The sequence below is a fragment of the Periophthalmus magnuspinnatus genome, chromosome 8 (genome assembly GCF_009829125.3).
Source record: "Periophthalmus magnuspinnatus isolate fPerMag1 chromosome 8, fPerMag1.2.pri, whole genome shotgun sequence".
Taxonomy (NCBI): domain Eukaryota; kingdom Metazoa; phylum Chordata; class Actinopteri; order Gobiiformes; family Gobiidae; genus Periophthalmus; species Periophthalmus magnuspinnatus.
In genome coordinates this window covers 6,180,250-6,205,876 of record NC_047133.1, presented here as the reverse complement: position 1 = coordinate 6,205,876, position 25,627 = coordinate 6,180,250, and the positions used below count along the sequence as shown (strand labels likewise).

At 45.3% G+C, this 25,627-nt stretch overlaps 2 protein-coding genes across 4 annotated transcripts; one reads left to right on the top strand and one right to left on the bottom strand.

Annotated features, from left to right (window-relative positions):
* On the top strand, positions 1–4,848 carry LOC117374690 (keratin, type I cytoskeletal 13-like). Its single transcript, XM_055223423.1, has 9 exons — positions 1–151; positions 674–993; positions 1,226–1,308; positions 1,929–2,085; positions 2,338–2,499; positions 2,721–2,846; positions 2,928–3,002; positions 3,597–3,742; positions 4,562–4,848. Exons 1-9 carry the CDS (start codon positions 13–15, stop codon positions 4,668–4,670), a joined length of 1,317 nt encoding a protein of 438 aa, XP_055079398.1. The 5' UTR covers positions 1–12; the 3' UTR covers positions 4,671–4,848.
* A 308-nt stretch (positions 4,849–5,156) lies between these two features.
* On the bottom strand, positions 5,157–15,362 carry si:dkeyp-113d7.1 (uncharacterized protein LOC407709 homolog). Of its 3 annotated transcripts, XR_008648758.1 has the most exons (6): positions 15,214–15,354; positions 12,635–12,697; positions 11,107–11,411; positions 9,984–10,274; positions 8,584–9,354; positions 5,163–8,493 (listed from the first exon to the last, which is right to left on the bottom strand). XR_008648758.1 is itself a non-coding variant. In XM_033970486.2 (5 exons), exons 3-5 carry the CDS (start codon positions 11,401–11,403, stop codon positions 8,653–8,655), a joined length of 1,290 nt encoding a protein of 429 aa, XP_033826377.1. In that variant the 5' UTR covers positions 11,404–11,411; positions 12,635–12,697; positions 15,214–15,362; the 3' UTR covers positions 5,157–8,652. The 3 variants fall into 3 exon arrangements, 2 of the variants coding, with proteins under 2 accessions (XP_033826377.1, XP_055079400.1); XM_033970486.2 differs by having other exon boundaries at positions 5,157–9,354; positions 15,214–15,362; XM_055223425.1 differs by having other exon boundaries at positions 5,163–9,354; positions 15,117–15,226.
* Between the last annotated feature and the right edge of the window lie 10,265 nt (positions 15,363–25,627).

The window sequence follows — 25,627 nt, the reverse complement described above, 5'->3', positions numbered from 1 at the left end:
GGTCCTGACACGATGTTGATGACTGCACGCAGCAGCTCTGGAGGCTTCAGTCTCGGAGGAGGAGGAGGACGGATGAGCGCCTTCAGTGTGAGTGGAGGAGCCGGCGGCAGCGGCGTGCGCGTCTCCTCCGCCTCCAGGTCCTTCTCTGCAGGTAGGTACTCCATTCCGGACTCAGACTGGGTTTAGAACCAGTTTAGTCCTGGTTTAGTCCTAGTTTAGTCCTGGTTTACACCAGGTCTGGGTCTGCGTTGGACCAGGTTTAGAGCTGGTTTAGACCTAGTTTAGACCCAGTTCACTCATAGATCAGACCTGGTTCAGACCTGCTTTAGTCCTGGTTCAGACCTGGTTCACACCTGGTTCAGACCTGGTTCAGACCTGGTTTAGTCCTGGTTTAGACCTGGTTCAGACCTGGTTCAGACCTGGTTTAGTCCTGGTTCAGACCTGGTTCACACCTGGTTCAGACCTGCTTCAGACCTGGTTTAGTCCTGGTTTAGTCCTGGTTCAGACCTGGTTCAGTCCTGGTTCAGACCTGGTTCAGACCTGGTTCAGACCTGGTTCAGACCTGGTTCAGACCTGGTTTAGTCCTGGTTCAGACCTGGTTCAGACCAGGTTCAGATCTAGTTCAGACCTGCTCTAATCCTGGTTTAGTCCTAACCTCTCTCTGTTCTTTCAGGAGGTGGTGCCGGGTTCGGTGCTGGTGGAGGTTTCGGTGCCGGAGCTGGATTCGGTGGCGGCGCAGGTTTTGGAGCTGGCGCTGGCTTTGGAGCAGGTGCAGGAGCCGGAATGGGGGATGGCGGCGTGATCGGAAATGAGAAGTTCACAATGCAGAACCTGAACGACCGTCTGGCTGCGTACCTCGCCAAAGTGTCATCTCTGGAGAAGGCCAACGCAGACCTGGAGCTCAAGATCAGACAGTTTGTGGAGAGCCGCGTGGGACCAGCCACACGGGACTACTCCGCATTCTACATCACCATCGCAGAACTGCAGGCCAAGGTGAGTAGGAGAGAGGGAGGAGAGGAGGAGAGAGGGAGAAAGGAGAAAGGGAGAAGAGGAGGAGAGAGGCACTCAGACTTTTTCAGTCCTTGTTTTAGCCCAGTTTGAGTCCAAACGTAGACTTGTTTTGGGCCTGGTTTAGTTCTGGTCTACTCCACATTTAGTATTGTCAGTATTAGTAGTAGTGTTCTTCAGCGTGTAACGCCCTCTGACCAGCCTGTCTCTGGTTCAGATCCTTGACGCCATCATCGCCAAAGGAGCCGTGGTCCTGAGCATTGACAACGCCCACCTCGCCCAGGACGACTTCAGAGCCAAGTGAGTACTTTGATACTGCGATACTACTAGTACTACCACTACTACTGCTACTGCTACTGCTACTGCTACTACTACTACTACTACTACTACTACTACTTATACTACTGCTGCTGCTACTACGACTTCTGCTACTAGTAATACTACTACTACTACTGCTGCTCCTACAACAACTACTACTACTGCATACTACTACTACACCCACACTGCAAGGTTTTTGACCCTTTCATCATTAAAAAATTTGAAACATACATTTGAGTAACCTGGCCAGTATGATGAGTTCTCTGATATTCAAGTCAAGCTCACCAGAATCCCTCCGGGTCCTGCTGCTGCGAATGGACATGGGCCACTAGGGGTTTGGACCAATCACAGAGCAGTATTGTGGTATGGGCGGAGTCAAGCGTGAAGTGCCCAAACGAACCCAAACAAACATGGCAGCACAGACAGACTTGAGCCTATTTTCACAGAAACACACTCTTTAGTTTGAACCAAACGCTTCCACCAATCAGATTCAAGTATTCCTCATGAGGTTCCGCCTTTTCCCGATCGCTTCCCCCAAGGTCATGAAGAGGTCAGGGTCTAGTCTCTGGTCTTGGGTCTCTAACCTGGATGCCCTCCCTCAGGTACGAGAACGAGCTGTCCATGCGTCAGTCAGTGGAGGCTGACATCGCCGGGCTGAAGATGATGCTGGGGGAGCTGGGAATGGCCAAAGCCGACATGAGTCTGCAGATCGATGCCCTGAAGGACGACCTGGTGTCTCTCAAGAAGAACCACGAGGAGGTACTGTACTACTACTACTGATACTACTACTACTGTTACTACTATGTTTTTACCTGGACTCTCACACCTGGAGTTGTGTTTCGTTTCATTTAGACGTTTAACTCAAACCTCACAAGAAGCCATTTTGTGTAAAATAAAACATCAAATGTCCCTGTCTTGCTTCTGTCTAGCTGCCCCTGCTAGTGCTCTCTCTGACCCTCGCTCTTACGCCTCCTGCTGGTTGTCTCTGAACCTCTCTTGTGCCCCCTACAGGACTTGCTGCTCATGCGCTCTCAGATGAGTGGTCAGGTGAACGTGGAGGTGGACGCTGCTCCTCAGGAAGATCTCACCAAAATCATGGCTGAGATCCGCGAGCACTACGAGGCCGTCGCCGCCAAGAACCAGAGGGAACTTGAGGGATGGTTCCAGGCCAAGGTACAGACCTGAATTTATTTCTGGTTTAAATATTGTTTAGACCTGGTTTAGTCCTGGGTAAGTCCTTATGTAGCCATTGTCTGCTTAGCTTATTCCTAGTTTTGACCTGGTTTCATTTTGTTATATCTGGTTCTTTAGTGCTAATTTAGTCCTAATTTAGTTCTGTTTTTGACTCATTTTTAACCAATTTTTAACCCACTTTTGACCCACTTTCTCCTCAGTCCGAGGTGCTGTCGAAGGAGGTGGCTACCACAGAGATGACCCTGAAGTCCTCCACATCAGAAGTCAAAGAAGTAAAGAGCACTCTGCAGGCCTTGGAGATTGAACTGCAGTCCATGCTCAGCATGGTGAGTCCTAGTTTAGTCCTAGTTTAGTCCTGGTTCAGTCCTGGTTTAGTCCTAGTTCATTCCTGTTTTTGTGTCTTGTAGAAAGCGTCTCTTGAAGCGACTTTGGCTGAGATCCAGGGCAGATACGCAATGCAGCTCAGTGGCTTCCAGATGAAGGTACCTGCCATGTCCTACCCCCTACCTGTTAACTCCTAACACCCAGACCATACTCTGTGTAAAGAAGTGGACTAAGTGATTGTGATGTCACCAACATCATTCAGCTCTAAATGAAGCTCAGAGTTCCATATTTGGAAGTCTTAGTATCATACCAAACAAACAGCCAATCCAGAGCGAGGCTGGTGAAGGTCCCCTCCCGCCTGCACTGTTGAGCAGGGAGTGGGCACTTAGCAACGTTGTCAATCAAACCTGTTGCTAACGCTAGCGGGAGCAGATAAACTTGTGAAATAAAAACAGACTTACCCAAGATCATGTAGAGGGTTCAAACCAACATTTTAAGTTTAGAATGACGAGCCTGACAGCAGCAGTTACAGAGAGGAGCCAGTTTTTACAGAGAAAGTGAATTGGAGCCAGAGCTCAAAGGAACCACTTTGCTACTGCCCATGCTCACTTCCTGTTTGGAACGCAGCAGTTAGCGGATTAGCTGTGTCCATTTATATATACAGACTATGGTCAGAACTGAAGACTGGTTGCTGTCCTCGGCCCGAGCTCCTTGTGTCAGATGCCCTCCCTCACCCTCCCCTCTGTGTGCAGGTAACGGGAATGGAGGAACAGCTGGTGTCGCTCAGAGCAGACTCCGAGCGACAGGGACAGGAGTACCAGATGCTCCTCGACATCAAGACCAGACTGGAGATGGAGATCGCAGAATACCGCCGCCTGCTGGACGGAGAGGGAGCCAGGTACTAACACCTTTCTTAAAACAACACTTCTGTTGATACTTTGCAGCTGATGTCCTCTGCATTCCCGGTAGATGATGCTAACTGTAGGCACTGCTCTATCTGAGACTTGTTAGACTTTAATCTGAGCTTTATTTTAACACAATCTGACCAGAGCTAGTTTAGCTGGAACTACAAGGCGAGCTGATTTTTGTGGCTAGACAAGTCCCTCTCAAATAACATTGGCTAGCTAGCATTAGCAAACAAACTCCTAAACAGGACTATTGCTAATGTGTGCATTGTGGAGTAAGAGAAGGATGGAGGAGGTGGATGTTGCGGAGGTGAAAGTGGGTGGAGCCTGTGATGTAATTGATGTGAGACGTGAAGGAGACGTCCAGAGTATTAACTTGCAGAAGGGAGAGATGGAGAAGCGTCAGTGGGACTGGAGAAAGGATTGATCTTGTTCAGGGTGAATTTGGTGCCTATAAGGAAAGGTTTGGTTTTATTGCTGTTGAGTTTGAGGAAGTTGGAGGTGAACCAGGATTTCACTTCATCAGGACAGCTGAGAAGGGAGGAGCGTTGGGGTGTGGAGTTTGGTTTGCTGGAGACGTAGAGCTGGTGTCCTCCATTTAGCAGTGGAAGCGGTGTTTTTGGAAAATTTGTGTGAAAGATTTGAGCTGAAGGACAGGAGTGGGAAGTACAGGAGGTTCAACGTGTGGTTCTGAAGTCTAGAGAGTTCTTTAAAAAAAAAAAAAAAGTGACATCCCATAGAGTTCTATCCACCCCTGAACAACATCTGAAACTATAACCTCTGTTTCTGACCCAAATGTGTTTCTTTTTCAGCTCTGTTAAGCTCTCCTCCTCCTCCGGTTTCTCCTCCTCCTCCTCCTCCTCAACTACAACCACCACCAAAGTTGTGACCACAGTGGTAGAAGAGGTCATCTCCTCATAAGGATGAACAAGAACCTCCACAGGATCTCCTCAGAACATCAGGAAAACATCAGAGAACACTGCAGAACATCTCCCATCTTGACGACCAAAGCCACGCCCAGAGGAAGCAGAGCGCCGCACTTCCACCAAATAACACCATCATGTTGAAAGTGTGAGCACCCCCTGTCTGTCTCTGAGAGGAATAAAAGTAAAAATGCAAAAGCTCAAGCGTCTGAGTTTGATTTGAATGAGCCCTGGTTGAGCCCTGGTTGAGCCCTGGTTTAGTCCTGGTTTAGTCCTGGTTTAGACCTGGTTTAGACCTGGTTCAGACCTTTTTTAGTCTTATTTAGCTCTTGTTTAGTCCTGGTTTAGTCCTAGTTCAGCCCTAGTTCTGTCCTGGTTTTGACCTTGTTTAGTTCTGGTTTAGGCCTGGTTTAGATCGTGTTTACTCCTGGTTCAGACAAACTAAAAAACACAAAGACGTCCGAGTTGTTTCTGTTGTTTTTTTATTAACTCTTTAGATACAAGTCGCTGCATCGTTTCCTCTTTTTTGCTTTTACTGTGAAAAGTGTGGAGTTATTGTAGCTCTTAAATTGAAAGGGTTTGTAAAGTCTTGACACAGTGAGCGATCTGCTTGTGCTGAGTTTGGTCCCACGAGTTTCCGGCTTCAAAATTCCAGATGAAAAACGAGGAATGTTCGTCAGAAAAAAACGTACAAATATAAAAACATTAAAAGAAAGAATCCAGAAACGAGCTCCACCCGGTCAGATCGTCCAGAGGCACTTTACACCACAACACCACAAACACGCTCAATACTCACCTTTTACTTCTATGGGGGTTTAAAGAGGGGGTATTTTACTTCTATGGGGTATTAAGGAGGAGGTATTAACTGTAACACATAACACATATTTTGCTCTCTGTGCTAAGTCACTCCCCTTTCAGCGCAGGCAACACATTACAACACAATCAGCTGCATCTCACTAATGAAACTACTGCACATCACATCAGGTTTGTCAAGCTGCTGTGTACAGTTTTTTATATTTATGGAGAACTGCTGCGTGAGAGCATGGGAGATGTAGGCTTGTGGGCAGAGCCTTGTACAGGGTTGTACTGCTAACTGTAAGGAGGTTTTGAATAGGGCAAATAGGGCAAAAATAGGACAAATCACTAGATTATTCAAACATGGATGACATCTAAAACCTCTTCATGTTTCTGATGAGGGAACAATATTAAACATGGAAGAAAGTTCAGAAAAGTCCATTTTGCAGAATACCCCCTCTTTAAACAATCATTTATGATAATACCCCCGCTTTAAACTCTCACTCATGATAATACCCCTTCTTTAACTTTAAAAAAAAAATCCTTTTGCAAAAAGTTACTGGAAATATAAAAACTCAGAACAGAATCAGAAACAGAAACGGAATCGTAATGAAACACCTCAAATGTCTACCGTGTAAAACTGATCTGAATTGAAATAAACCGTCCCTTTTGCAGCGATCAACGTGGAATGGTTTAAGTTGGTCCTATAGCGCCCCCTGCAGGTCAAACAGCAGAGGAGCAGACAGAAGCAGACAGGTGTAGACAGGAGCAGGAGCACAGGGCTAACCAGCTCTAAGTGTCCTGTGTGAGCTGCCAAGAAAGACAAGGCATTTCAACCACATTTACTCCTGTTTTAGACCTGGTTTAGTCCTGGTTCAGTTTTGGTTTAGGCCTGGTTTACTTCTGGTTCAGTCCTGGGTCTAGTTTAGTTCTAGTTTAGGCCTGGTTTAGTCCTGGTTTTCTCTGGGTTTTTGTGGTTGAATTCTCTGCTCCTCTGACCTCTGTTCTGCTTTATACAAAAACAGGTGTATAGCGCCACCTGCTGGTCAAACTTGAGCTCCCAAAAGTCCCATTAAAAATATCACATTAAACACAAAATGGTGGCATCTCTGAACATGAGTTTGGCTCAAACATCATCACTGATTCTGGTCTAAGAAATTTTCAAAAAAAACTTTTTGACCACATTAAAAATAAGTAGAAATATTGAGTAAAATGATGGAGAATATTTACAAATGAAATGTTTTTGATCAAACAGAAAGTGTTTGTTGTTTGTTTGTAGTGACAGCACCACACAGATAAAACTCCAGACTCTTCTTCATCTCTTTAAAGAGACGAGATTCGAGATTTTCATCTTTTAAAAACTTTTAACAGATTTAGCTTCAATACTTTGGAATTTTTACAGATATATCAATTTAAATCAGGACAATATTTGCTCTTTTTAGTGTATGGGATATCGCCCTTAAATCTCATAGAGGCCAATATTTAGTTTGGGCTGATTAGATGCCTGAAGAATCCACAGTGTAGCTTTAAATCAGCCCAGTGCTTACTCATCACAACAAAGCGCTGCATGCTGTCAGCGCCCCCTATGGATAGCTGCACATCACAATAGTGAGCAGCCCATTTTTTTTTCATTTGTACCAAAATTACTACGCAACGCTGGCAAATCCCACGTGTATTTTTTTAACCATGACTCAAGGGGCCTCACCAAACCAAACGTGGACGTATTATTTCTCTGGTTCAGACCTGGTTTTAGTCTGCAGTATTGTAACACACAGAGATGATACTCTTCTCATCTCGTTTCTTTCATGATCGAAGAGCCTCTGGATTAGAACAGACCAGTTTAACATGATTCTGGAGGAACTGTAGAAAAATACAAAAATAAAACTCAAATAAATCTGTAAAAGTGCTGGTCCTGGTGTAACAGCGCCCCCTGCTGGTCCTGGTGTGAGGTGTAACAGCGCCCCCTGCTGGTCCTGGTGTGAGGTGTAACAGCGCCCCCTGCTGGTTGTGCTCAGTTGAAAGTTCTTAGACGACACGACACAAACACTTGCATAAGTCTGGCCCTGGAGATACTGAGGGCCCCAAGATAAAAACAGGATATACTCAAAATACAAAAGAGAAGAATAATACTGCGCCACTCACAGGGAGCAGGGCATCATGGGCAAAACAGAGGGCATCATGGGTAAACTAGAGGGCATCAAGGGTAAAACAGAGGGCATCATGGGTAAAGCAGAGGGCATGATGGGACGTCCAAAGAACTCACCGGTCCAGGCACATTTTGTCCTCAAAGGGTTAATGTCCCGGATCAGATCTGAGACTCCGGGCTCACGCTGCATGTGGAGGTCCGGTCGGAGGTTGCGGTGGAGATCTCAGTGGAGGTCCCAGCAGATGCTCAGATGGAGGTTCCGTGGGATTTCGGCATCTCTCCTTTGAGTGTTATTTTGCCAAATTTCACTCTCTCAGATGTGAAGCTGTTTTTCAAACAGAAATCACAAATCTCCATCTTTTTAAAAATAGTGGAGCTGATTAAGCCAAATTGTGTTTTTTAAAACAAAAGCACATTATTACGGTTTTCTTTGCTCTTAGAACGGCAGTGGCTTAGCGGGAGAGTGTTCACCCTCTAACCTGAAGGTCAATGGTTCAATCCTGGCTCCTACAGGAGTTTTTGTACTCAGTCTGCTGCCCCCTGCTGTCAGACAGCATCCCCTGCAGGCGCTCTGAGGTAAGTCTGTGTCCTGGTTAAAGCTGTTGAGGCGTCACCGTGATTCCACGGTAAAACTGTAAACACTGAAACAAAGACCCTGTCTGTCCTGAAGGTTTGAGAAGTGAGTCTGGGTTAGGTTGTGCTGGCTTAGTTCACCCTCTGTATCAGATGACCTCTGACCCCTGGCCCTGGTTCAGATGACCTGTGACCCTCTGGCCCTGGTTCAGATGACCTCTGACCCTCTGGCCTTGGTTCAGATGACCTCTGCCCCTTTGGCCCTGGTTCAGATGACCTCTGACCCTTTGGCCCTGGTTCAGATGGCCTCTGACCCTTTGGCTGTGGTTCAGATGACCTCTGACCCTTTGGCTGTGGTTCAGATGACCTGTGACCCTCTGGCCCCGGTTCAGATGACATCTGACCCTGTGACCCTGTGAGTGGCCGCTCATGTCCGTATACTAAATGAGTATGACAGTGTTAGAGTCTAGCTGCTGTCGCTGCCCGCCGTGCCCCTCTTGTGGATTTGCTCGTGGGCGCGCAGATGCCCGCTCTGGCTGAACGTCTTGCCACACTGAGGACAGGCATAGGGCCTCTCTCCCGTGTGGATCTGCTGGTGAGCTTTGAGGTGCCCCAGGCGACCGAAGCTCTTGCCGCACTGGGTGCAGCCAAACGGGCGCTCACCGGAGTGGATCTTCTCGTGCGTCTTGAGCACGGCGGCATTGCTGAAAGACTTGCCACACTGCGAACAGGCGTAAGGCCTCTCTCCCGTGTGGATGTGGACGTGGTTACGGTAGCTGGTCTCCTTGGTGAAGCTCTTGCCGCAGTGGGCGCAGCAGTAGGGACGCTCACCCGTGTGGCTGAGCTGGTGAGCCTTCAGCTCTTTGGATTGGCCGAAGCTCTTCCCGCAGGTGGAGCAGAGGAAGGGTCTCTCTCCGGTGTGGAGGCGCTGGTGGGAGCGGAGGTCGTCGGCTTTGGTGAAGCCTTTGGGGCAGTGGGCGCAGACGTAGGGCTTCTGCCCCGTGTGAATGAGCTGGTGTCTCTTCAGGTTGCCCGCCTGGCCGAAGCTCTTTCCACACTGGGAACAGCAATACGGACGCTCGCCCGAGTGGATCCTCTGGTGAGTTTTCAGGTTCCCCAACGTGCTGAAGTTTTTCCCACACTGAGTGCACGAGAAAGGCTTCTCCCCCTAAGACACATAAACAAGCATTACTATCACACACACATGCATGTAACAGCCGAGTGCACGAGAACGCCACAGGTACTACTATCATTGGACTGAACGCACACATGTTAGAGCTGCGTTCGCCTGTGTGAGCTCATCTTTAGTGTAGCAGCTCCTTATGTTTAAGTACATCTAAGGTCTGAGACCACACAGTTATATCATTAGAATTAAGATTTCACAAAAATCTTGCCTGGTCTTTTCTAGTTTTGTACACAGCAGAAGATGTAGCCCACGTACAGGTAATGTATAGCAACTATAATGTAAACAAGGGCCCACACCTGTGTGAACAACCCACACCTGTCTGAATGACTCAATAGTTCTGATTAGACTCAAATAAAGACAACAGCTTCATTTAAATGCAGGTTTAAAGTGTCTCTTTGTTTGATGGTGGAGGTTTCTGTGTTGGTAACAGAGGCAGGGGGATTCTGTTTTACAGCTCACAAATACTTGTGTATTTTTGTACTTTTCTTCACAAACTGACAAACACTGAACTGAAGTAAAATTCTGATGAATATTTAGGTCAGGCTCTATCATCAAACCGGGTCAAACATGAATCTGTCAAATTGCTTCGTGTCTCTGTAGTGTAGTTTTACCTGCATGTTGCGGGGCTTCCTGGTGGTGGCGCTCTTCCCTGCGCGGCTGCTCTCCCCCTGGTTCTTGTTCGGAGGTTGTAGTTCATACAAACTGGCCTCGGAGCTACACTCTGGCTCCACCTTGAGGCCGTCGAGCAGCAGTGCATCGGGGCGGAGCTTGTGCAGTTCAGACCTCAGCTCCGCCATGTGGATCGACTCCAAACTCGGTTCAGAATAATCCGACCTCAGCTCGGCGTAGTAACACTGGAGGTCTACCTGCTCCGCCTTCAGGTAGTCCAGGGAGTCTGACACCTGAGGAGGGAGGCACATGTGAGACAGGTGTATAAAGGAGAAGGAGGAGGAGTCTCAGGACAGGGAGGAGGAGTTTGGGGAGCAGGAGGAGGAGTCTGGGAAGAGGGAGGGGGAGTCTGGGGCATAGACTCTGTAAAGAAGTGGACTGAGGGAGCGTTCGCTTCCACATGAAGCTTATCGAGGCGAGCAGTTACAGGGGCTAATCTGGAGCTGAGTTCCATATTTGATATTGTGACCTTGAGTATCATAGCCACCAAAGAGACAATCAGGAGGTAACGCCCCTTCCCGCCTTAGCAACACAGTCAATCAAACCTGTTGCTAACGCTAGCGGGAGCGACCTCGAGGATAGTGTCTGGTTGTTCTGCTATGAATGTTTATATCTTCACTTACGGACACAATAGTGAAATAAAAACACCAGGATTATTTAAAGCGCAGTAATATGAACATTTTAAAACCAAAATGACGAGCAGCATTTACAAAGAGAGGGGCCACAGTTTTTACAGAGAAAGTGAATTGGAGCCAGAATCAGTGGAGTTTGTCAAAAATATCGAAAATCTGATTCTAATCGATGCTAAAACAAGTATCGAAACTATATCCTCATGTTTGACAGGTATTGATATTAAAAAAAGTCTAACTGACAGAAATGAGTCTTTCGTGAATCTCTTTAGAATGATCTCGATCTGTATCAGAACAATTAGAAGACACATAGACTAAAGATTGTCACAGTATCAACATCAAGTATCGAGTTTAATCCTTAGTATCAAAATGGAGTTTTCAGTACAGTGACGACATTACTGAGGAGAGGAAGCGTCTGGGCAGGGGGAGGCTGTACCTGTGAGATGTAGTCGTACACGGAGCCGGTCTCGTAGTGGGACTTGAACTCATGATGCTCAGACTTGATGTAGTCCAGTCCACTGATCTCCATTCTGATTTGCTCGTGGGCCAGGTCAGCAGTGGACAGGGGCTGGATGGACGACAGGTCCACGGTCGAGTCCAGCTCCAGCTCCTCCGGCTCGGACTTTACACACGAGAGCAGCGCCAGCGAGCTCAGCGTGGGCGAGGGGTCAGAGGTCAGCAGGGCGTCCAGGGGAGGCGGGCCCGAGAGCAGGTCTGTGTCCAGGTCAGCCATCAGAGAAACTGTGAAGAGACAGAGAGATTGAACAGCTGAAGGAACGTGGAGATAATTTAACTGAGACGACAGAGGGAGAAAGAGATACAGAGAAAGAGAGGGAGAGAGGGAGAGAGAACAGCTGAAGGAACGCGGAGACAAGACAATTTAACTGAAACAACAGAGAGAGAAATACAGAGAAAGAGAAGGAGAGGGACGGGGAGTGAGAGGAAGGAATAGGGAGACAAAACAATTTAACTGAGACTCTATTGTCTTCCTCACAGAGAGATACATACAGAGAGACAGAGATAGATACAGAGAGAGAGAACAGCTAAAGGAACAGGGAGAGAAGACAATTTAACTGAGACAATAGAATGATAGAGAGATACAGACAGAGAGATAGAGAGATGAGAGACAGATACAGAGAGAGAGAAAAGCTGAAGGAATGGGGAGACAAGACAATTTAACAGAATGATAGAGCAAGATACAGAGAGAAAGAGATACAGAGAGAAATAACAGCTGAAGGAACGGAGAGACAAGACAGTTAAACTGAGACAGTAGAATGATAGAGGGGGGGGAGATACAGAGACAGAGAGATAAGAGACAGCTACAGAGAGAGAGGGGGAGAGAGATACAGAGGCAGAGAGATAAGAGACATATACATAGAAAGATACAGAGAGAGAACAGCTGAAGGAACGGGGAGACAAGGCAATTTAACTGAGACAACAGAACGATAGAGAGAGACAGAGAGAAAGAGATCCAGAGACAGAGAGAGAGAACAGCTGAAGGAACTGGGAGACAAGACAGTTAAACTGAGACAATAGAATGATAGAGAGGGGGGTACAGTGAGAGACAGATACAGAGAGAGAGAAGAGCTGAAGAAACATGGAGACAAGACAATTTAACTGAGAGTGATATAGAGAGATGAGAGATACAGAGAAAGATGAGAGTGAGAGAGAGCGAGAGAGAGAGAGAGAACAGGTGAAGGAAGAGGGAGAGGCCTGATTTGTCCATTATTAATGTTCATATTTTGATTTAGGGACAAAATAGTGAAATAAAAACACTAGGATCATGTAGAGTTAGTTAATACAAACATTTTAAGACCAAAATAACATGACATGACATGTTTGTACAGATCTGAGCTACAGGGTTAGATGTTTTTTTTATGGAGAATAAGACAGAGGATAGTTGTTGTTTGTGGAGGAAAGCCCCTCCCACTTTCACAGGTGTAGTGATGTAATCAGAATTGTACCTGTGAGGGGGCAGAGCCTGAAGGTCAAAGGTCAATCCAACAGCCTGAGGTCAGCACCGGAGCCTGAGGACAGAGAGACACTGAGCATGTGCAGACAGAGGTAGTAGAAAACAGAAGGGGGATGTGTTTGGATGTGACACATTAATATGGCTAAAGTATCTCTATGATCTGACTCAAAGTGCGCAACAAAGACCAAACGACATCCAAACCTCTTCGCTGATGTCCACAATCTGTACTTAATTTATTGTGACATTTTTGTGGAGGCTCAAACATTGCTAAAATATATAACTTTTTCCCTGTAAAATGCCTTGACAAGACTTTGGTTCTGTCATAATCCAAAGAACTAAGATTCAAAAGTGCTCAATAAGATAATTTATTCATTTAGTCTGCACTGAAACAGCAAAGCATCATGGTCTATGTAGTCCCCTGTTTTTTAGCATACTATACCAAAACAAAGCATTTACACAGAGACTAATAACTCAATGTATTAGTCCACAATGTTATTGTGAGACTTTCGATGATATAAGATCTCCATGTCATATATATCCATAACAGACAAAAATAACTATACAGTGAACAAAGAAACAGCATCTTCATCTGATTAAAGCCATGATTCACCCCCAAAACTCAAGTTGCCTTATCATCGAATAACAGCCAACTAATAAAAATGCAAACCAGGAGTGATAACATAAGATAATAATAAGATAAGAGCCTAATTTATCTGATGTAGTAACTGCTCCTGCTTCAACTACTACTACTACTACTACAACTGCTAATACTAACTATAATACTATTGTTTTTAATTTTACAAGTATGCAGGTTTGAGTAATGGCTAAAGGGTCAAGATAAAGCATGTACATGATAATCCAAAAATCAAACACATTAAAATTGTGATCCAAATGTCAGTTTATAAAGGTGTTGGTAGGTCCGTCAGAGCTGCAGATGCGCACAGCTGTTGTAATCCACTAAACCCCTGTCCCTCACCCGGGTATACAGCCCCGTGTGCCCGGCCTGTACCCCCCTCTCTCTCCGGTGTGTGGGCTCAGACTGATCCGGCCCCTGGAGCCGGACACGGGCCGCTCTGCTCGGTACAAAGACGGGGCAGGCTGCCATGTCTCTGGCTCCAGTACCAGCCGGTGGCCATCTTGTTTTACTGAAGCTAACGGGAGCTAGCCTCGGTGCTATCGGCCCGGGAGTGAAACATACGTGGCTAGAGAGAGGGGACACCCGGGGTACAGTGTCAGGGGGCGGCTGGGGGTCTGGCTGGAGAGTCAGAGCGGGTCAGAGAGGAGCCCAAACCCCGCGGCGAGGCTTTATCTGCGGGTTACTGCGGTGGAAAAGCGGGGAGATGCTAGCGGCGTTAGCGGGGAGCCCGGTGTTCTGGTGAAAGATGTACCCCGTGTGAAACAGAGCGCAAAGAGGAGAAAAACGCACTTTTACTGAAACAACACTGTCATTTATGTAATACACGCAGATTAAAGTTCACCTAAAGTCCACATTCTCTTTTTATAAACATTATTTTTTAAGTTTTGTGAGGTTCTGTGTGGATTCCAGTGCAGCACATCTGTGAAGCGTCCTCCACATCAGGGACAGAGACTGAGAGAAACTTATGTATATAATCAACAGTAAGATACATAATGTGATCAGAGAAGATGAAACCTGTCCTGTCCCGTGTGGAAGAATAGACATCATGAATGTATTAAAAGCTGTGATAAAAGCTGCATAAACACGTGATAAAACTTTCAAAATGGAGAAAAATCCTGTCTGCCGCACGTGATGCTTTTGTTTTACGTTAATAACTTACTTGAATTCAGTTTAAAGCACAAACTGTGTTCTTATAACGCTGTAGCGGATGTTCTAAAGTTGCACAGGTGTTGTAACGTTAAGCCGCGGGTTTCTTGCAGGGTCCGTCTCTTTGCACGTTTATAATACAGATGTGCCCACTCTGAGCAGGTCCAGGGCGCAGGACAGACACAGGCACGGGACACCGGGTTTGACCGGGTTTGACCGGGTCTGCTTCAGGTGATTCCCGGGTCCAGACTCGCGTAGGACCGAAGCGCACCCGCCTCTGGGCTCTACATCTCCGCTCCACATCTGGATCCTCATGCCCGCGCTCTCTACACACGCAGCGGTGATATAACGCGTTTGTTAGACTCTTCAGACGTGAGTGTCCGGTGCACGGGACACGGACACACGCGTAACACCTGGACACGGCCCCTGGATCAAAGACAGAGAGAGTGAGAGAGACAGAGAGAGGGGGGGGATTCTGCAGCGGCGCCGTTAGCTTTAGCTCCGGCTGCAGACCGCGGGGAGCAGGGCCGGTCAGCGCAGGCTCCAGCAGAGCTAACTGCACTTAGCATCGGCCACAGAGCGAAACAGACCCCGGGGAGCGGTAACAGTGGCGGTAGCTGCAGTTCAGCATCCGGTAAATGCGCGAGAGGCGCGGAGGCACGGACCCGTTAGCCCGCCGTGTTTACATTACCGAGGCTCGGAGCGGCGGGACGCGGGAGTCACGGGAGCGCACAGACCCGAGGCCCGGTGCATCAGCGCAGGTCTCGGTGATGACCGCGGGGTTTTACCTGGTGTTCCTCCGGTTCATGGCGCCTCTGCCCGCTGTTGTAGTCCGCCGGAGCCGCCACGTCCACCGGCCTGTCCGCTCCTCCTCCACGGCCCTGTCCGCTCCTCCTCCGCTCTCTCCTTCCTTCCTTGGGTCCTTCCCTCCTTCCTCGGTTCCTTCACTGAGGAAAGGTGCGTTTCCACGGTAACGGTGTGTCCACGTCGGTGACGCACGGGCACGCTCACGTACAGTCCGTGCACGGATCACGGGCGCGCGGATGGAGCGGTCTGAGCGCGCGCCTCTTTGTTCTGCTCGGACCAAAGTTCTGCAAAAAAACTGAACCCTCAGATCCACCCGAACTCAGGTCCACAGACACAGACCCGAGATCAGGTCCACAGACACAGACCCGAGATCAGGTCCACAGACACAGACCCGAACTCAGGTCCACAGACACAGACCCGAGATCAGGTCCACAGACACAGACCCGAGATCAGGTCCACAGACACAGACCCGAACTCAGGTCCACAGACACAGACCCGAGATCAGGTCCACAGACACAGACCTGAGATCAGGTCCACAGACCCAAAATCAGGTCCATAGACCTGAGATCAGGTCCACAGACACAGACCCGAGATCAGGTCCACAGACACAGACCCGAACTCAGGTCCACAGACACAGACCCGAGATCAGGTCCACAGACACAGACCCGAGATCAGGTCCACAGACACAGACCCGAGATCAGGTCCATAGACCTGAGATCAGGTCCAGGGATCAGAGCTTAAACATTCAGGAGACAAACCCTTTTAACCCAGAGACCCCCATTTTACCAGTGGATGTGCAGGTGACACCAACATCCCTGTCCCTCCTGTGGTGCTCCCTGTGATGCTCCCTGTGGTGCTCCCTGTGGTGCTCCCTGTGATGCTCCCTGTGGTGCTCCCTGTGATGCTCCCTGTGGTGCTCCCTGTGGTACTCCATGTGGTGCTCCCTGTGGTGCTCCCTGACAAACCTGTGTTATAAGGCAAATTAAATGGTTCATGGTTAATAAATGACAGTGATGTGATGACAGTGATCAATAAAACATTGTAACACTAACATTAATCATTTTGGACTTGAAGAGTGAGTGCTAACCAGGTCATCTGGGCCTTTCTGTGTGGAGTTTGCGTGTTCTCCCTGTGTGGAGTTTGCATGTTCTCCCTGTGTCTGTGTGGAGTTTGCGTGTTCTCCCTGTGTCTGTGTGGAGTTTGTGTGTTCTCACTGTGCCTGTGTGGCATTTGCGTGTTCTCTCTGTGCTTGTGTGGAGTTTGCATGTTCTCTTTGTGTGGAGTTTGCATGTTTTCCTTGTGACCAAAGTAGGAGCCGTAGTTTGAACTCCCACCATAACTATACTGTGGCTAATGGGGTTGTCTTGATCCCATCTCAAAAGTGTTGTATTGTGTCTTTGGGCAAGGCGCCTCACCTTATGTTTGAAATCGTCTGCCTTTGACCCATTCTTCAGTGTCTGTGGGTAAAGGAGGAGCAGAGCAGCACCTCCCATCTCCAGATCAGAGGTCTCAATTATAAAACTCGCTTATGTTGCATCTCTGAGCACAGATCTTCAGCTTCTCTGAAAGCACCACCACGAAAACTGATGAGATTTTGGACCAAACCGTGCATTTCCGGGTCAAATAAAGTCTTGTACTTGAGCTGTAGAATAAGGACTGAAGGCCGACTGGAGGAGGAGCCTATGGTGATGTTTTTAGATTTACATTTGTGTCTGTCCCTTTTGTAACAGGCTATTTGGATTTGGATATCATAACCGTATTACTACTGTTATTATATAAACTGATGAACAGGTGAGATTATTGAAAACATAATAAAATGACTTCCTCAGCAGCTGTCCCTCTTCTGGTGACTTTTTTTAGACTCACAACCTTCTAAGTTCAACACTTCACTACAACTAACACCTACATCTAATGTGACATTGGGTTTATGGGTCAAATCTTGTCCTCTCCTCCGCGGGTGGTCTTCTCCTTTTTTCAAGCTCGGGTCCAGGGAGCTTGAGGGTTCTACAGTACTTTCCTGTTCTGTACCCTATGGCTCCACTTGGTTATGCCACTCCATGTTTGCTTTCCCTGCACCATCTTACCCCCTACAGTAAGTACAGTCTCAGGGTGCTGGATTTGGAATGGAAACCCCCGTGCAGGATCAGGAGAACGTCTGTGGTCCCCATCTCCTCCTTTGGCCAGCTTATGATACCAGTTGTGTAACTGATTACTGGCAGGGCATAGCTGCTCATTGCCGGGGTGTTGCTCTTGCCACTGAGCTGCCTCCTTGGGACTTGCCTTACTTGTTGGAGGTATTTGGTTGTAGCCTCTTGTTGCCATTTCCTTGTGAGATAACAAGGTATTTGTAACTGTCTTCAGTGTCTGCTATTGTTCCTTCTGGGAGTGAGACCCCTTCTGTGTGGACTACCTTTCCCTCTCTTTTCACCATCCTCATTCTCCAGATCCCAGGCTTCAGATACAGACAGAATGGAGATGGACCAACCGGACACTGTGGAGGTGGATAAACAACAGAGCAAAGCCGTTATGGTGGACATCACAATACCAAGTGATGGGAACATCAGGAAAAAGTAACATGAAAAACTAGAGAAATAACAGGGCTCAGAGAAAAGCTGGAGAAGCCCATGGTCATCGGAGCACTCGGGGCAGTGACCCCTAAACTGGAGGAGCGGCTACAGCAGATCCCTGGAAAAACATCAGACATCTCAGTCTAAAAAAGTGCAGTACAAGGAACAGCAAAGATACTGAGCAGAACCCTGAGCTTGGAAAAAGGATAAGACCACCCACCGAGCGTGAGGATGAGAATATATAGATAGACAGATAAACAGATAGATAGATAGATAGATAGACAGATAGATAGACAGATAGATAGACACATATTCATATAGTGTGGCATATAGACTCAGAGACATGAGTGTAATTTTGAACATTTAATGTTTCATTTGAGTTTTTACATTTAAAAAGTACCAGTTTGATTCTTTATAAAAACACCATAGACTAATAATTGTTAGTTTGGCGAAATCTGAACATTCAGGCGCTCGGCACAAGACCATTGAAACGTCACTGAAACGACGAAACAGGGAAACTGAATCGGGAAAACTGTTCGTAAATGCGAATTCTGATGCAGCAAAAAGAGAGAATCAAATATAAAACTGACTTTTGAATTATGAGCTCTGATAAAACTGAAAGAAAACACCTTCCCTCCTCTATGGACACTGTGCTCCTCGCAGCAGCTGATGTCATCAACATTCCCTGGGGGCGTGATGCTAACTGTAGGCACTGCTCTGTATGAAGCTCTGTTAGAATTTTATCTGAGTTTTGTTTTAACACAATCTGACCATAAAGAACAGACTTATCTGAACTACAACAGGTGAGATGATTTGTGCTTTTAACATTACAGTCACCAGCTAGCTAGCATTATCCAAGAGTTTTTCAGTGAGTCACATTTTTTGTGTAAAATCAAACTCCTACACAGGACCACAGGAAAATTAAAATGTGCTCTGTAAATCACTTTGGGATTTTTCTTGAGTTGTCATTTTTAATCTTTTTTTTTTGTCAGCATTTGCTAATGTGTGTATTGTTTCTCCATGGTAACTGCTGAACATTCCACCATAAACATACATACTTCACCATATTGACCCATATTTTGAAATTAAACTTTTACTGCGTTTCCTTTGCATCAGAATTGTGCTGAATCGAATAATTTTCCCAGAGACTTGAATCTTTTGTGTGGCGTGTGAAACAACCCTGCACTTTGAATGGAGCCAACGCGTTTTTAGAGTGAAGGGCCTCCTTTTTTTTTATACAGTGCTGAAATACAAAAGGGCACGTTTCTATTCTCTATAAAAGTATTGCATCAAATCCAAAAATTACACTGAGATGAACACAGGAAGAGGCTTTGTACAGAAAATACAAAACATTCACCAAAATGAAACAGGAAACAAATATACAGTCAAAATGAAACTAAAATTGTACTTAAAAAAACACACAAAAAAATCCCCAAAGATGAGTCTGTCTCTGATGTTGAGACGAGACTCAAAATTATAAAAAAATTTTAACTCAATCTGACTTCAACATTTTGAGTTTTGGAGCCACTTCACGAAACAGCTCTACAGCGCCCTCCTCTGGTTCAGGCAAAGTCATTCATGAACTTTTATTTCAAGAGTTTGTATTGTAACTTTATAACATTGCAGTTCACCAAATTTCAGACGTAAAGCTACACTATATAACTTTCCTTATCTGCATGGAGACGTTATCGCTACATCTGGAATATTCACCAGTATGACATGATATGTTTAAAAAAAGTTTCCAAATAACTGATCAGTCTGAGCCATAGTTTGTAAAAAGAAATGTTCTGAGGGAGTGTGACGTCACCCACAGCGTTCGGCTCCAAATGAAGCTCATCGAGGCTAGCGGTTATAGCGGCTAACCCGAAGCCCAGTTCCATATTTGGAATTCTGACTGCAAGTATCATAGCAACCAAAGAGCCAATCCGGAGCGAGGCTGTCGAAGGTAACGCCTCCTCCCACCCGCACCGCTGGTTTAGCAACGCTGTCAATCAAACCTGTTGCTAACACAAGCTGGAGGAGCCTCAGAGGAAGAAGGCGCCTGATTGGTCTGTTATTAATGTTCATGTGTAAAGCTACTCACTAAATGTTCGGCGTTTTGTTACCGGGCGGGACGAGGGTTCCATGTCCCAAAGCCCTTAACTGTCCATAAACCAAACCCTAAATAAGAAACAATGTACAGATCAAAAATAAACATTTGCTTTAAAAAATGTGAACAGATTTAACATTTATCTGAAAATTTAGGCCATCCTGTATAAAAGCTTTTATTGTGAAGTGGCTCCTTTTCAAAATAAGGTCCCTCTTTGTGATTCCCTTCGTTTCCCCGCCGTTTCTATATTTATTTTATTCACTGAATCAAGTCACGGCCGTTTCATTTTTAATTATTATTTATTTTTTTCTTATATTTGTAACGACGTGTTTCAATGTTTTGTCTGAAGTGAGGAGTGGGTTTGGGTGCGTCTCTGTGGAATGTGCTACATACAGCGCCCCCTGCAGATGAAGAGTGCACCTGCTCCGTGATGCCCCCTGCAGGTTAAACAGAGTGCACCTGCTCCGTGACGCCCCCTGCAGGTTAAACAGAGTGCACCTGCTCCGTGACGCCCCCTGCAGGTTAAACAGAGTGTACTTGCTCCATGACGCCCCCTGCAGGCTTCTACCACACACGACATGAGGAGCACCTCCTTCTGAGTGAGGAGCCCGGGGACACAGCCTGTTACAAGCCTCAAAATATCAAAACGCTTCAGTTAAATAAATCTACAGAATCCTTTTTTTTTACTCTTCGGAAATAAACAGGTCTCATGGTTTTAAAGCTACAGTGTGGAGCTTTCTGGAGGTGGCCCGTCACCTGCCCGATCCCATGGAAATAAAGTTAAAACTACACTTCGGAACAGTCTCCGTGGAGATAGAGAAGTTTTACGCCATACTCTGGAATATTACAGAGCTCAACCCATGTCTCATTTTTCCCACAGACATTCAGAAAAAAATATATAAAAAATTTGAAATCTCAGGACAGATCAGATCTGTGGAGCTACTGACCACTAGACCTGTACTTGCATTTGAAGTCTCATTTCACAGAATCTTGTGTTTTAAACGTGCTTTTTGGACTTAAAAGTGTAAAGGAGCACGTTGCTGTTAGCATGTAGCTGGTTAGCCTCCACGATGCCTTTAAACCCTCGATATTAAATTTTTTCCAAAAGTCTGGGAAAAATGAATGGAAAATGTACTTCCAGAGTCTGAGCAGGTGGTCAACATTGGGCTCCACAGAAAAAGGGATATTTCCATGGAAAGAAACAGGAAGAGGCTAAATAAGAGTCAGGTTTGTGGAGATGTGAGCCCTTGCAGAGTAAGGGCGCAGGCTATATGAAAAAAAACAAAAAAAACAAAGATAAAAAACATGCTCTTCTCATCCATTTAGTCTATTTTGGCTAAAAAGTTACATACTATGGCTTTACACCTTTTGAGTTTTATTTTGTTGATTAGATTTTTTTTCTGTTTTGAGGCTGTGTCCCTCTGAGCTTTTGTAAACAGGAGGATTTGATGAGGTCACGAGACGAGGCGATAGTTTCAGAAATAAAACTTTAAAACTAAACTAATCTTAAATACAGTACTTTAAACGAGGAAATATAAAGTGTGTAACGCGAGAAATGTGCCGCAGACCAAAGAGCGGCGAGTCCAGAGCAAGTGTGCGTTTGTGCTTCTGAGGAGACAGACGAGGAAACAGACGAGGAGCCGAGGACGTTCCAGTTTTAAACAACCCGAGATCATACGAACCCCATCCAAATCCCACAACGGGGATTCTTCTTGAGCCGTTTTCATAGTAAAACATGTCTAAACGAACTGTCTGTAAGATTTAGATTTTAAACTCCACATGACCTCTCTGTGACCCCAGATATGAGGTAAACATGTTCACATCAAATGGAACTTTTACTGAGAACTATTGTAACACTGATTTACTCTAAATGACAAAAACACTGGACATGACGTCATTTATTTATGTCATAATTCGGTGTTTTGGTTCAAGACAATTATCCAATCAGAAAGCAGAATGAGCGTCACATGACTCTCTCATTTCGTTGCCAGTTTCAAAGCTGAAATCCAGTTGTTTTACACCTAAAATGCCTCTCTCTGATCTGAATCGTCACTACTTAAACCCCAGCACCTGCAGACAATCATGACTCAGTGCTAGTGCCGCCTCTGCAGCTCAGTGAGTGAATTCTGGAGGTTCTTTCACATGAGGTCTGTCCATAAACTGAGAATGAGACACACCTGTATGTGTCTCTGCAGGTCAAGGCTCAGATGGGGTTGTAATACTTTTTTAAACCTGTAGGAGGCAGGATACACGCAGCTCCTTTTCAAGATAATCTCTCCACACTGCAGAGAACGTCAGAACAAAAAAACGTTTCTAAAATCTTGTGTATAAATAAACGTCTACCCCGTGTTTGTCTAGAATCTGTCCTCGGCTCCCGTTTCTTTAAATAATTGTGAGGTTTTTAGTTCGAAGCCACTGAGACGCACCCAACGAGTCATTAAAACTAAAACATGTTCAAACTGAGGTAACGTGAAAAATGAGGTCCGACGTGATGCAACGAAGCTGAAGCAAAAGCAAACTGAAACAAGCCAAAAATATCTAAACATGAGCACGAGATCTGAGGAAACATCAAAGAAAACAACAATGGAAATGTACAAAAATCATCAGAATCAGAGAAATTAAAATGTAAAAAACAATGTAAATTATTCACAAAATCCACTTCATAAAAACAGGAAGTTAATGTTGATTTTCAAGTTTTCATTTCTTGAACAAAAAACGTATTTTTAGGTCAGATGTGGAACAATTCTGATGTTTTGTTTTTGAGCAGATTCAGATCGACAGAGTTTGAGGAAACATTTTAAAGAGGCGGTATTTGACTTCTGCGCGATATTAAAGAGGAGGTATTATAAGTTTCACATTCGTTTTGCTCTCTGCGCTAAGTTACTCCCCCCTTCAGAGCGCTATCACAACACAATCAGGTTTGTCAAGTTGTTGTGTACAGTTTTGCATCATGTTTTTGCATATTTATGGAGAATTGTCGTGGGTGATGTAGACTTGTGGGCGGAGCCTTGTACAGGGTCATACTGCTAACCGTAAGGAGGGTCTGAAAAGGGCCCAGGCGAGATCTCTAGATTACTCAAACATGGATGAGATCTAAAACCTCTTCATGTTTGTGATGAGGGGACACCGTGAGAACATTGAAGGAACAAAAATACCTCCACTTTAAATATTTTATTGTTACCGTCAATTCTTCAAAATTGACTTCATTAAAGCTGCACTGTGTGACTTTTTCTGGTGGGACCGGCGCTACCTGCTCTTCCCCATATAGGTCTTATTGTTCTGGAATGTTCCGCAGTATGGCATTAAACACGTCTAGGCTAAAGAAACGCCTTGATAATCTTGCTGTGAGCGGGTTCGCCTCTCCACAGACCGGACCTGTCACTTGGCCTTGCAGCTTCACCTGCTTGTCTACATGGAGATGGATACATTTAATGCCATACTGTGGAGCATTCCAAGCAAAGCAATGGCATCTCCATGGAAACAAGCATGTGATGGACCTTCAACCAGAAAAGTTCCTTAGTGTAGCTTTAAGAAAAAAGTCATTTATTTCAGGTTTCCTCAAACTCTGACAGTGTTTTGAGTTCTGGCTCGTGTCCGTTAGTGTCGGGTTTGTGATGACTTCAAACGGACGTAGGTAGAATATTGTTTTGCTGCAAGAGACTTTACAAAAACTCAAAATATCAAATGAACAAATGCGAAAAAACTTAAACTGTGTTTAACTCCAAAGAAAACTGGAACACGACCAAACACTGCACCTGGTTCAGTCCTGGTTCAGTCCTGGTTCAGTCCGGGTTCAGTCCGGGTTTAGTCCGGGTTTAGTCCTGGTACAGTCCTGGTTCAGTCCTGGTTTAGTCCTGGTTCAGTCCTGGTTCAGTCCTGGTTCAGCCCTGGTTCGGTCCTGGTTTAGACCTTTTTCAGTCCTGGTTCAGTCCGGGTTCAGTCCTGGTTTAGTCCTGGTTTAGTCTTGGTTTAGTCCTGGTTTAGTCCTGGTTTAGTCCTGATTCAGACCTGGTTTAGACCCGGTTTAGACCTGGTTCAGTACTGGTTCAGTCCTGGTTCAGTCCTGGTTCAGTCCTGGTTCAGACCTGGTTCAGACCTGGTTCAGTCTTGGTTTAGTCCTGGCTTAAGTCCTGGCTTAAGTCACATTAAGTAGCTCAAATCTCCAGGTTTCTGCAGCTGGTCATTATGACTATAATTATTTTCAACTATAATTTTAAAGTTTGTTAAAGATTTGAGACGAGAGAATAAGAGTGGCATTTTCACAATAAGAGCGTAGTTTTCAGAATAAGAGGGCGTGGTTGCTTTTGGCGGCGGAGGTATCTGTGTTTGAGGTCTGACAGGAAGTTGAACCCTTCTGATAAAAACTGTATAGAAACTACAAAATAAAAGTCACATGTTCACATTCAGAGTCTTTTCAAAGTAAAAGTATGACAAAGAAATCTCCAGACAAAAAGGCCACTTGAAGAAAATGTTCCGGTTGAAATATTTACAGCAGAATTTGTCCAGGTTTAGGAATCTTCAGCTTTTTAGAGATAATTCCTCAAATCCAAAAGTTAAAATCTGAACTGACAACAAAACAAAGATAAACTGAAAAAGAAGTAGTTCGCCATTTCTGAACATGTTTGTACAGATCTAAATTGCAGGGTTAGCTTGTTTTATTCATATTTTATTCAATCAAATTTCGTTTCGATTGACACTCGTCTCGTGGCTCCGTTTGTGGAACTTTGAGATATGCAGCATCAATCATGTTTTTTCCTTGTTGTTTTGTCGTCAGTTCAGCTTCAGACTCAATGAACCTCTTGCTCCGTCGTTATGAGTCGTGTTTTAAACGTTCACAGAAAAAAAAATACAAAATCCTGTCCACAACTCGGTTGATAACGGCAAAAATCCATCGATTCTTTGACAGTTTTACCTCAAAAACAAAAATCATTTCATTGAGTCGTTTAAAAATGTCCATTACAAACTTGTTTCAAAATAAATCCACAAAAATCGAACAAAACGTGTTCAGTTTGATGCCGTTTCCAGAAAAGACTTTTATTTTGAAATCCACAAAAACACAAAAGTTGTTTATTTTGAAAAAGGCTCAGGTTTGTTTTGTTCCTTCCTTGTATCCTTGTTTCCTATCCTCACATCCTTCCTTGTATCCTCGTTTCCTTTCCTTGCGTTTTCGATTAAAACAACGAGACGTGAAGGTCCATCTTTTGTCCAGAAAATTATAATTCCTAAAAAACATAAACGTGTCCTATGTTTCATGTTGTCGCTGAAGCGTGTTGTGGTTTGGTTTAAACACACGATATTTTATCTTTTGCGGGTTTGTCTGGACGTTTTGTAAATTATTAAGGCTTATATTTTTGGAAGAACAATTTGATTTTGACAATTCTCTTATTTTCGATATAAAGTTCAAATGTTTATCTTGTATTAACATGACGTGGTTTTAAGTTTAAAGGTCCTGTATCACACAAACTGACTCTTGTGAGCTTTAAGCCGTGTTAATGCTGTTAGCTCCTCAAAAACAGACCTGGAGTTGTTTTGTTGTAACCCTTTATTATTAGTCTGTAACATCTACAAACCTCAAAATGCTCTGTTCCAACTTGTGATGTCATGAAGTGGTCGTTTTCATGTTAACAGCTCCTTTTACCTTTAGTTCAGTCGAGATCGGCAAGTCCCGGTCTGAAATCATCCAAATGATTCTACTGAAGGTGTGTGGAGTTTAAAAACACAGCGGAGCACTTCCTGTAT